Raw genomic sequence first — 11,797 nt, forward strand, 5'->3', positions numbered from 1 at the left:
TAATTTAAAAATTCTTTCATTATTCGAAGTCAAATTTGATTATGATTTTTAAAAATCAAATACTGATACGTAAATAGGGATAGATGGAATAGTAATGACAATTACTTACTCATTTCAATATGTTCGCCTTTCTTTCTTTTTAATTCATTCCTTTTCTGTTGCAACTTTTAATTTTAAATTTTTAAAATTAAGCCAAATAAAAACTGACAAGTACATTGAAATAGAGAGTGTAATAAAATAGAGTTAATATCTCACATAGTCACTCAACTATGCACTCTTCTCTCAGAAAGTCACTCAACTTTCAATTTTCACTCAAAAGTCACTTAACTATGCACTTGTTTCTCAGAAAGTCGCTCAACTTTGAATTTTAACGCAAAAGCCACTCAACTATCCACTCTTTCTTCAGAAAGTCACTCAATCTATTTAATTATTTTTTAACTAAAATTTATTGATATTAATGTTTATAACAATCCAAATTTTTTAAAAAATAAAAAATATCATTTTAACCATTTAATCCACCCACCTAACCCGACCGATTAAAAAATATAATATGATTCATTTTATTTTGTCTTTTATCCTAAATTATTCCCTCTATTTCTCCTCTAGATTTTTCTTTTTCATTCTCTATTGTTGCTTTTCTTTTTGGAGAGGCACCAACAATGGAGAATGAAAAAGAAAAATGTAGATGAGAAAGAGAGGAAATAATTTAGGATGAAAGACAAAATAAAATGAGTCATATTATATTTTTTAATAGGCCGGGTTAGGTGGATAGATCACTAAATGGTTAAAATGATATTTTTTATTTTTTAAAAAAATTGGGTTGTTATATAAACAATTAATATCAGTAAATTTTAATTAAAATATAATTAAATAAATTGAGTGACTTTCTGAGGAAAGAGTGGATATTTGAGTGACTTTTAAGTTAAAATTCAAAGTTAAGTGACTTTCTAAGAAAGAAGTGCACAGTTGAGTGACTTTTGGGCGAAAATTGAAAGTTGAGTGACTTTCTAAGAGAAGAGTGCATAATTGAGTGACCATATGAGGTATTAACTTTAATAAAATATAATGAAAATTTTTTGGTTTGAGTTAATCATAATAATATTTTATCTATGTTATTTTACCTTTTTGAATATTTTTATCTTTTAACTTTAATATATTTTAATTAAAAATGAACCAAAAAAATTAATTTATTTTAAAATATTAAAATATATTATACTTTTTTAAATTTCTGACTAAATTCTGATCAAATTTTTTAGCCATTTAGCATTACTCTAATATAATTACTCAATATAGAATATCGTCCAAATCACAAAAGCTAATATAGTTTCGAAGTTGGTACACAACATAAATGTAAAATAATTGAGCTTCGATGCGGATATAGAAGAAATAAGAAAAAACATATTTCCAAAGTCATTGGGTTGCACTTTTAGTATCAATTTTCACCTTTCTTGAAATTATATTATTATTTTCTGGTGTGTTCCTCACTTCACTCATCAGCACTCAATTTAATCTAAAATCTAAATGGAACCACAAAATCCAATTCTTCTTTCCTTCAATTCTCCATAATCATTTTTTTTAACTTGTTAATCTCAAAGTTAATTGTGATGCCATAAAAAAAGTAGTGGGTAAACCGTGTTTATATAGTTATACACAATAAAGGAATCACTTTTTTGTAGATTCTTTTCTGGGTTTTGTTTTAAAAAAAATACAAACTTTAATGGGGAATGTTAATGGAAGAGAAGAAATTGATCAATCTAGTGTTGGGATACAAGAAAGTATGGATGCTAGAGATGGTGAATTTATGGGTCAATCTCCACCTTCAAGTCCTAGGGCATCTCATTCTCCATTGATGTTTAGACCTCAGGTCAGTTCTTGACAAAAAAAATAAATGAAGGGGGTGTCTTTTTTTTTTTTTGGTTGATTGTAGTATTGGGTTGTTTGTTTGGCTGTAAAGATTTGATCTTTTGGAGGATTTGATGTAGATTTAGGCTGGAAAATTGAAGAAAGGTTGTTACTTTGAACAATTTTGAACTTTTATGGGGAATTAACAAATTTGTTTTGTGATCAATTGATAAACTTTCATGAGTCTTGTCATCTGATGTTCTAGCGTTGGTGGATAGAGTTACTTGTACTTGTTGTTGGTGGGAGGTGGAATTAGTCGAGGTGAGCGCAAGTTGGCCTGGACTCCAAGTTGGCTTGGACTCCACGGTCATAATAAAAAAAACTTTAATGATTGTTTCCTCGCATAATGGAATTTAGAATTTGAATTGAAGTGTTTTACAGCAATATTCAGATTGTTTGAAAGTTGGCAAGTGCTACCTGTTGTATGTATTGGAGGATGATTGAAACATATAGTCGCCGAAGATGGGGGAAAAATTAGCTTTAGGGAGTTCTTGTTAAGCACTAATGAGCATTTTAAGTTATCTAGCAAGAATGGTTACATCTATGTATGTTTTGTTGATTTCTTATCAGAACTTTGTCCTGGATGTTGATCTTCTTATAGGCCGGGGGTGGGGGGTGAGGGGTTTCTTTTGAGAGGGAATATGTGATTATGTTTGTTTTGAAATGTTTTGTATCAGATGCCAGTAGTCCCTTTACAAAGACCCGAGGAGTTGCACATCTCAAACCCTTCGTGGATGCAAAACACCTCAGGGTACGAAGACTTGAATGAGGAGAAAGGAGTTCCCACACTGATATCATGGACCTATGATGGCAAAGACATTGCCGTTGAGGGATCATGGGATAATTGGAAATCAAGGTTTTTTAAGCTTGATTTTATTTATCAGCGTTTTACATTGGAAAAGACGATTCTCTACTTTTTGAGGTTTAAGATTGCAAGTTGACTCTGAAAAACTAAGACTCTGTTTCTCAGGAACATTTTGCAAAGATCTGGGAAAGATTTCACCATTTTGAAGGTGCTTCCTTCCGGAGTTTACCAGTATAGGTTTACAGTTGATGGACAATGGAGGTGTTCCCCTGACTTGCCATGCGTTCAGGATGAAGCGGGAAATACTCACAATATTTTGGATGTGAAGGTACATTTGTCATCTAAAAATTTTCTCAGTCCATTTTCTCTCAAGGATAGTTTCTATTGTATCTTCTATTACAAGGATCAAGGCGAAAATTGAAACTGGACGTCCAATAGGGATGTAGCTTATACATGCACAATATCAAAATTTAAGTACTTATTGTGGGCCTTTGAGATTGTCTGTACATGACCTCGCTTTACTTGTCAATGTGAAGATAAATCAGAGTCAGATTAACTACCTTGTCAAACCAAGAAGAGAATAATCATTATTTGTTATGCAACTGTAAGATATTAGTTTCCGAAATGAAGTTTTGGGCTTGTGAACGGTGAACACTGTAAGGGAGTTGAGTTACAACTATGGAAATTTCTCTAGCCTGGGCTTTTTTTTTCTCTGTGATAATCTCATCATGGAAACAAGAAGTGTCAGCATATGGATCCATGCCCTGTTCAAAAATGGCATGGATATAGATTGTAAGTGTTTTGATCACAAATGTGGATATACTAAATCTGGCCTTTTTATCAGTTTTAGCCTTAACTTTTACAAAAAAATGTCGTTATATTATGGTGTCAATGCCTCACAAACTGTGAATTGCTAGAGCCCTTGAGATGAAATACCTGGAGATGTTTTTGTCTTGTCAAAGCAAATAACAGACCAAAAAAAAATTGGGGGAAGGCTTCTTGAAACTCATGGGGACTTGGCAAATAGTTGAACAATGTGAAAACAAAAACGAGTAAAAAAAAACATATACGCAAACATATATGCCTGTCTTTTTTGGGCTTTTGGTGTAGACTTGAAGAAGTCAACTCAGTGGATAGGATTTTAGATCTTTTCAGCTTCCTATTTTAATGTAAAGGAACTGAGTCTGTTTGTAATTTTGGCACAATCTTTGTGCTGACATGTATAAAGACCTATTATTATTCTCCAAAAGAAAACAAAGAAAGCAAAAGATCCATATAGGTGAGATACGAAACACTTGAGATTTAGGTCTAGTTGTATTGATACACTTACATTTGACCCATCGGTTTGCTAGGAGTCATTTTCGTTAAGAGATTTCTATGTCACTAGATGGATTATACTAAGATTTAGAGAACCTCCAGTTATACTTTTTTTTTAAAAAAAAATCATAATTTAGAGAACCCCTCGTCTTGTACAACTCTTATCTTGAGTATTGGCATGAAACTGACTCAAATTGAGTGGAATAGACATATACGTATAGCCAACCTAACTACTTTCTTGTTATTGACATGTAATTGCTGTTGTACCAACTATAGAGGGGAAAGGAAGAAGCAAATACAGCGTTGCTGCTGCTTGAAACTTGGCTTGTGAATGCCTCATATGCCTTCTACTTTAGCACCTGATTCCCGTCCCCAAACGTATTGCTATTCAAAATGGTCACAGAAAAGAAATGCTACCAAACTTGAGATACTAAATTTCGATGTGTATATTTTATAAACGTACTTTAATGTAGCAGAGTAGAAGTAATGAAAGTAATGGATGAAAAGTCAATATCACGTCAAATTTAGATATGATTAAGTGAGACAGTTGAATTCTTGAAATTTGTTGAATATAGAAAAATGTCAAGTCTTCTTAGTCTCTATCTCAGTTGCGCAACTACTTATCTTGAAAGAAAACTATCTAAGCAGATTAGATGATTGTGAAAGGTAAAAGAGTGTTGCAACAGATAGGCTGAAAGTACTTACTATTTTCATTTCGGGGTACCCAAACGTATATTCTTAGTACTGTCCTAATGATCAGTCTTAAGTCCTTCATTTCCTACTGCCAATTGATTCGATTAGCTCTGTTAGTCACAAGTTGACTAAGGTTATGGTTGATTAAAAACTATATTAACAAAACTTGTGTTGTTTGATGTATGATGCAGGATTATGTACCTGAAGATATCGAAAGCATTTCTGGTTTTGAACCTCCTCTTTCCCCAGATTCCAGCTACAGTAACTTGCAACTTGGAGCTGAGGACTACGCCAAGGAGCCACCTTTAGTTCCACCTCATCTACAAATGACTTTGCTTAACGTTCCATCATCTCCCATGGAAATTCCACCTCCTTTATCAAGACCTCAACATGTCGTACTTAACCACCTGTACATGCAGAAGGGAAAGAGTAACCCATCTGTGGTGGCACTCGGTTCAACTAATCGATTCCTGTTCAAATACGTGACAGTTGTACTTTACAAGTCCATACAGAGGTGAACATACGTCTCTTAATAACTTTACGTTCAGTAGTGACAAATGATTAGAAGTAACATCTCAAGATAAGTAGCAGAGGAATGTGTTGACATACTGTCAATTTTTACCTGTAATCACTTATACGTATCGCCTTTTATTCGCAATTACATGTAATATAACACGATTGAAAGAGAGAAACTGTGCTTGTTGTATGATGTTTCAGTTTTTGAATGGAATCCATGAACCATAATCTCTTGGTGAATGAAAATTTTGGCAAATGGATGGATTCTTTCATATTTAACTTAATTAATCGGTAAAGATATATTAATTGTGTTCATATCCATTAGACATCTTTATGATATCTCTATAACAATCAAGTCATATTCTAAAATCAACATTTTTTTCAGAAAAATTAAGTATGCATGTGATGTTATTTACATCAATTTTAAAAAAAATTGGTATATATTAACTAATTATAACAATTTGAAGTGCTTTTAGAACCTTCACCCACGGTTGAAATTGGAGATAGGCTAATCATGTGGCACGTAATAAATAAGAGATGAAACTTTTATTTTTTTTAAAAAAAGAAAGAGGACAAATATAATCCTAAATAATCGTAAATGATACGTAAGTACTCTCTGTCATAATTTTGAGACATAGACGTCTATGTCGTTCAAAAATTAGAATATTTACATTTTTTATGTCATAATTTTATCCATTAATTCAACATTTATTAAATATCGGATCGCGAATAAAATTACATCACGTGTTTTTATTTAGTCTTTCCGTTAGAGTAAAGCTCACATATATTCTAATTTTTTTACGGCAGGGATATTAATATCCCAAAAATGTGATGGAGTTTATCATACCAAAAATGTGATGAAGGTATCATATCATTTACGATGGTTCAAGGATATATTCGGTCTTTTTCTATATAAAAAAAATTGTTAATTCGGTGATTCCTTTCCTTTTTACCCCATTTTACTTTGCTTTTACCAATCATCCATTTCTCTTCCGCCGCCGATTTATATTACTTTTTTTTTTTACCTCTACAATGGAACCTCTCATCGACGGCGACGGCCATCCACCAAACGACATCACTTCATTCGCTAATAACCTTGCTCCTTTCCCTGAATCTACTAACGTCGTTTACGAGAATCCATCTGCCGTTATTGCTCCGCCGGGAATCCACCGCCTTCCGGTTTCCCCTGTACGTAAACTCCGACCAGTGCGGTTTGGAAACGGACGAAACTATGTCGATATGGTGGACAGCAATTGTGATATTGACGAAGCTTTGATGACTTGCACCAGTGATTTAGGGTTTTTAAGTCAGTTTTCTGCTCAAAATGCGTCTACGGTGTTGCCCATGGAGTGTGGATTTGTTAATTCTTTGGATGAGAATGGCGTCGCTAAATGCTCGGAGGTGGGGATTTCGGCAGTTCAGCAAATGAAGTCGGAGTTAGATGCTGATTGCTTGAATTTGATCTCTCAATCTCGTATTTTGGAGACTGAATTTAGGTAATTTTTGCATTATTAATTAATAATATCGCCCTGTTTGATATCTATAGGATTAGATTATGTGAGCAAAAGTAATTATTATTCGTAATTGCATTATTTTTATATTATATTAACTTTCTAATTTCCAATTGTTTTTGTTGCTAATTACTGTTGTCACATAAAGTACTTGATGTCATTACCAGTAAACTTTAAATTTAAGTTTTGTCAAAAACAAAATTAAGCTTTTTGAAACTTACTTTAGAATAAGTTTCAAAACCTTTTGATATTAGAAATGGTTCATACTTTTTATTCTTTCTTTACATTTTACACCTTAGAAGTCGAATCTACGTCAATTAGTAGATTGGTGGTTGATGTCATAGCGGAGGGTCTATTGGAAACAACTTCTCTACGTCTGCTGTTTTGGATGAAGTCTATGTATATTGTACCTTCTACGTAGAAGGACTACATTGGGTGTTTTGTTGTTGTGGTTGATGTTTATACGGGAAAGAAAGCGGCTAATAAGGTCTTGAATCTGTACGGTTGGTTGCATTTGTATTAACGGTTGCCTACTTATTGCTGAAGTCTAATTTTTCATGCCAGCAACATAGTTCTGATGGATAACCTATTGTAATCCAGATAATTGCATGACAATGATTTATTTGAATAAGTGATTTTCTAGGAAAGATTGGTTTCTCCAACTAAATTCTGAACAGACGATACTATGTTACGAGAATCTGTGAATTTCCCTAGCCATAACTTTCTGCTAATTAGTATGTGAGAAACCTGATAATGCATCCATAATTTCTTTTTACGTTCGTTTTTTTTTAGATTGAGGTGAATAGGGCAGCAATTTGATGGATAAATCCACTTTCCAAATAAATTTCTGCACAAGGAGATCATACTCTCCATTCTTATCACTTCTTATCTTTTTCCCAACTGATTTTCAACTTCAATATTATATTGTCTAGACATTTCTATTGCTTCATCGACTGGTGTTTATGATTTACCTTGATGCAGCTCATCTTCTGACAGTGAATCATCCGAGGCTATTGAAGAACATTTAAATAGGAAAAGGAAGAGGGGAACACGGAAGAGTCTTAAATTAAGTCTTGAAGACATGGTAAAGAAGTTGATGGACAAGCAAGAGCAGATGCACAAACAATTAATAGAGATGCTAGAGAAGAAGGAAGAGGAGAGAATCATTCGGGAAGAAGCCTGGAAGCAGCAGGAGGTAGAAAGGGCAAAGCGGGATGTGGAGTTGAGAGCTGAAGAGACATCTAGAAACTTGGCTCTTATTGCTTTCCTTGAGAATCTGTTAGGTGAAGATTTCCAAATTCCAAAATCATCAGAAGTAACAAGTCTCGTTAAAGATGAAGGTGAGGTTCATGGTCAAGAAGCTGACGTTAGATCCGATCCATGTAATAGGAGATGGCCAAAACTTGAAGTACAAGCCCTTGTATCAGTTCGTACTCGTTTAGATCACAAGTTTCTTAAAGGAGCTAAAGGATCCGTGTGGGAAGAGGTAGCGAATGGATTGGCTAAGATGGGTTACATTCGAACAGCAAAGAAGTGTAAAGAGAAATGGGAGAACATCAACAAGTACTATAAAAGGACAATCGACAGTGGTAAGACGCGTCCAAAAAACTACAGATCGTGTCCCTATTTTTATGAATTGGACTCACTTTATAAGAACGGACTGCTTAACCAAGGTGCTGGGAATTGTGTGAAGATTGAGACAGAAAATAAGAATGTGGATCCGGAAGAGTAAATATTGCCCGGATATTTCTTACTGCCTCATCCGTGGTGAAGGATGTGTTTATCCGATGGAGGATCGATCAGGCTCTCTCTCCAAATACTTTGGTTGAACTTCACCTTGACAAAACAACACCATGGACCTATTGCTGCTGTAATATCATGATAGGTGTAAGCATATCTCTATTGATGCTCTTTGAAATGTCTTCAGAGGGAATTGTAGATTCTTGTACTGTTTTACTTGTTCTTACATGGATTTTGGTATCAAGAGTTCATTGTAGTTTATAAAATTTTAGTAAGATATGGCTAGACTCTGTTTTGTTTTGCCCTTCAGTTTCACATTCACACCCTCATAATTTATACACGAACGATGATTTATTAAAATACCAAAAAAAAAAATGACAAAATGTATACTTTACTTTATCATTACAACGTAACAAAACGCTACAAGTGATCAACATGGGTCATAGTGAACCGTTTTTTCACCCTTAATCAGAGGTTTCGGATTGGAGAAAATTTTGTGGGGAGCATCACTTCGAATAGGCCTTGCAGAATGTGATCCAGATTAGTCGGAGCTTTTCGATACAAGTTGAAAATGTCTTTTCAGATCCATGGCGTTTTTAGGATAGATTGTTCTATTTTTCTGCCCATTTATGATCCATGGTGTTTGAGTAAGCTTTGTTCTTTGTAAAAAAATTTGAAGGAGAAAGTGGAAAGATTAGGACAACAAAGTCTCAATTTCCTAAAATCATTGTGAAATTTAAATTAAAAAATTACTTTTTTCTAAGTATAATGATGAAATTGAATGAAAAATTGTAAATATGAGAAGAAGAAAATGAAATTAAGTGACAATCTGAAAATATTTACTAAGAAGAAAATGACAGAAGAACATTTACGAAGGAAATAAGAGAAGAAGAACATGACAAAGAAGAAAACTGAGGGGGGTGTTGAAAAAATTACTTTTTTGAATTTATGCCTAATTTATTTTTATTTTAATTTAATTCCCACGTCAGTTTTGGGATGATGTTAATTATCTTTAAACAAGAATAAATGTATAATAAGTCATCATTATAATTAAAATGTGTAACAGACTTTTCAATACAAGTTTGAATGGAAAATTTATGCCTTTTTCCAATATAAAAATGGTTGATCACCAGTTTGCATTCCATTCGACATACATATGAAGTCACTTTGTAAACCGATTTCATTCATGTATAATCTAATAAAGTATACCTTTTAAATGTGATATCCTTAATCCATAAAATTAATTTATATAGCAATTTCATAAATAATTAATCAAATATAAAACATCAATTTATATAGTCATTTTACACATGCATTACATATAAAACATTTTTATATATAACTTCTATAAAAATATTAAGTAAACCAAATATCAAATGAATATGTTAATAGCTCAAACATAAATAGGAATTAGTGCATTTATTTATAAGAAATGGTAGACTAAGGTAAGATACGAAAATCAAATTTAATCACGTTTTCATATATTAATAAAATTTTACTAATATACAAATTTGTTGGGCAATATTTTTCATGCCTAATTCGATAACCGATATTATTATTAATTATTAACTTGGGTTGAATTTCTTCAAAATTTGATAAAGGCAGAATCCACATATTAGAAACTTGGATTTGAATGGGCTCTATGTGGTTAGTCTAACTTCAATACATCTATCAAATACTGAATGAAAATATATATGATTCATCAATATAGTGTTATATAGTAATTTAATATATCTTGTTTCTAAACTTTTGATTGGTTATATGGTAAGATTCGTATAAGAAAATGATTTTTTTAATAGTTTTCACGATTATTAATTATTATAATTAATAAAATATGAATTTGAATTTTAGCAAAAAAGAAACAAATAGTATAAATTAGTGGTGATTTTATTAAACTAAACGGGCCGGGGCAACCCGTGGATTATAAGGGTTAGGCTGTACCGGAGAAACAAAGAGGAACGTCAAATCCATTTCAATTTGAAGAAAAAAGCCAAACAAATTAGCTTCATTTTCCCCCAAAAAAAGAAGAAGCAGATTGCTCCATTTGCAACCATGGAGAATGCGGTTCAAGAGGTATTGTTGATTTAACAATGGAGAATGGTGAAATTTGATGTTTATTTAGGAATTTTTTGAATTGCAGATAGTGGCGAAGCAAGTGTTGACGGTGGCAAAAGCGGTGGAGGACAAGCTTGATGAAGAGATTCATGCTTTAGATCGATTAGATCTCGATGATTTGGAGGTGTTGAGAGAACGTAGATTGCAACAGATGAAGAAAATGGCTGAAAAACGTAATCGTTGGTTATCTCTTGGACATGGAGAATACTCTGAGATCCAAGCTGAAAAGGATTTTTTCTCTGTTGTTAAGGCTAGTGATCGCGTTGTTTGCCATTTCTACCGCGAAAATTGGCCTTGCAAGGTAAAAATCTAGTTTCCCTTCCAATTCAACTAAAAGCCTATTGGCTGTTGCATCATTGATTGTTGCATTGATTGTTGCAGGTTATGGATAAGCATTTGAGCATACTAGCAAAACAGCATATAGAAACACGTTTTGTGAAAATTAACGCAGAGAAAGCGCCATACCTGGCTGAAAAGCTCAGAATTGTTGTTCTTCCAACCCTTGCACTCATCAAAAATGCTAAAGTTGATAACTACCTGGTATGTCTGTGCAGTAAACAGTTGAATTTCCCACTCTTTGCACTCTGCCATTATCTTAAAATCGTCTATTTTGCCATGATTTGGATATTCTAGGTTGGATTTGATGAGCTTGGGGGTACCGATGAGTTTAGCACGGAGGAACTTGAAGAGAGGTTAGCTAAAGCTGATGTTATCATCTTTGAAGGTGAATCATCAAAATTTTTATCAAAATCCAAAGCTCACTCGAAGAAGAGTGTGAGGCAGAGTTCAAATCCCGACTCGTCGGACTCGGAGTAAATGTAGAATAATATAGCTTTGTTTATGTATTCCTTTCTAATACTAAAATATACTAAGTTCGTTAATGGTGAAAAATTGAATTCTGTTTTCTAATTCGCCATGTTATTACTTTGGTTCATCTTTTTTCTTGGGGTCTGATAATACATTTTATTTGTTTGTGTTACTAAAAGTTGAATGGATTCATCACTTGATTGCTCAGACAAGTAACTGTTTCTTCATGTTCCAGGTTGTTGAAAAATCTTTGAATTCTTGTGTTGTGACTCCTAAATTTTTTGTGTTAGAAATAAAATGTGATGTTGCAATTTACTTGCGATACTTGGTTGACATTCATACAGGATACTCCTTGCTCATTATCAGACTATCACTTTTTCACAAACTTCGT

The 11,797-nt window shown here is 33.2% G+C and overlaps 3 protein-coding genes across 4 annotated transcripts; all 3 read left to right on the forward strand.

The window, feature by feature from the left end:
• Positions 1 to 1,403: 1,403 nt before the first annotated feature.
• Positions 1,404 to 5,479, forward strand: LOC107003359 (SNF1-related protein kinase regulatory subunit beta-2). The gene is made up of 4 exons (XM_015201678.2): positions 1,404 to 1,864; positions 2,580 to 2,758; positions 2,873 to 3,035; positions 4,909 to 5,479. The coding sequence occupies exons 1-4, from the start codon at positions 1,718 to 1,720 to the stop codon at positions 5,233 to 5,235; spliced, it is 816 nt and encodes a 271-aa protein (XP_015057164.1). The 5' UTR covers positions 1,404 to 1,717; the 3' UTR covers positions 5,236 to 5,479.
• Positions 5,480 to 6,172: 693 nt separating this feature from the next.
• On the forward strand, positions 6,173 to 8,788 carry LOC107003361 (trihelix transcription factor GT-2). Of its 2 annotated transcripts, none has more exons than XM_027912766.1 (2): positions 6,173 to 6,729; positions 7,741 to 8,788. In XM_027912766.1, the coding sequence occupies exons 1-2, from the start codon at positions 6,266 to 6,268 to the stop codon at positions 8,474 to 8,476; spliced, it is 1,200 nt and encodes a 399-aa protein (XP_027768567.1). In that variant the 5' UTR covers positions 6,173 to 6,265; the 3' UTR covers positions 8,477 to 8,788. The 2 variants fall into 2 exon arrangements, with proteins under 2 accessions (XP_027768567.1, XP_015057167.1); XM_015201681.2 differs by having other exon boundaries at positions 6,175 to 6,729; positions 7,726 to 8,788.
• Positions 8,789 to 10,399: 1,611 nt separating this feature from the next.
• On the forward strand, positions 10,400 to 11,578 carry LOC107003161 (thioredoxin domain-containing protein 9 homolog). The gene is made up of 4 exons (XM_015201435.2): positions 10,400 to 10,557; positions 10,625 to 10,900; positions 10,981 to 11,139; positions 11,233 to 11,578. The coding sequence occupies exons 1-4, from the start codon at positions 10,537 to 10,539 to the stop codon at positions 11,413 to 11,415; spliced, it is 639 nt and encodes a 212-aa protein (XP_015056921.1). The 5' UTR covers positions 10,400 to 10,536; the 3' UTR covers positions 11,416 to 11,578.
• The last annotated feature ends 219 nt before the right edge of the window (positions 11,579 to 11,797 follow it).

The sequence above is a fragment of the Solanum pennellii genome, chromosome 11, assembly GCF_001406875.1.
Source record: "Solanum pennellii chromosome 11, SPENNV200".
NCBI lineage: Eukaryota > Viridiplantae > Streptophyta > Magnoliopsida > Solanales > Solanaceae > Solanum > Solanum pennellii.

What these genes read in the sequence shown, in the direction of transcription:
- LOC107003359 (XM_015201678.2), top strand. Translation starts at nt 1,718, where the DNA reads ATGGGGAATGTTAATGGAAGAGAAGAAATTGATCAATCTAGTGTTGGG. An exon ending in CATTGATGTTTAGACCTCAG is followed by an intron (nt 1,865 to 2,579) that starts GTCAGTTCTTGA and finishes GTTTTGTATCAG; the next exon opens with ATGCCAGTAGTCCCTTTACA. An exon ending in ACAATATTTTGGATGTGAAG is followed by an intron (nt 3,036 to 4,908) that starts GTACATTTGTCA and finishes TGTATGATGCAG; the next exon opens with GATTATGTACCTGAAGATAT.
- LOC107003361 (XM_015201681.2), top strand. Translation starts at nt 6,266, where the DNA reads ATGGAACCTCTCATCGACGGCGACGGCCATCCACCAAACGACATCACT. An exon ending in ATTTTGGAGACTGAATTTAG is followed by an intron (nt 6,730 to 7,725) that starts GTAATTTTTGCA and finishes ACCTTGATGCAG; the next exon opens with CTCATCTTCTGACAGTGAAT.
- LOC107003161 (XM_015201435.2), top strand. Translation starts at nt 10,537, where the DNA reads ATGGAGAATGCGGTTCAAGAG. An exon ending in GCGAAAATTGGCCTTGCAAG is followed by an intron (nt 10,901 to 10,980) that starts GTAAAAATCTAG and finishes TGATTGTTGCAG; the next exon opens with GTTATGGATAAGCATTTGAG. An exon ending in CTAAAGTTGATAACTACCTG is followed by an intron (nt 11,140 to 11,232) that starts GTATGTCTGTGC and finishes TGGATATTCTAG; the next exon opens with GTTGGATTTGATGAGCTTGG.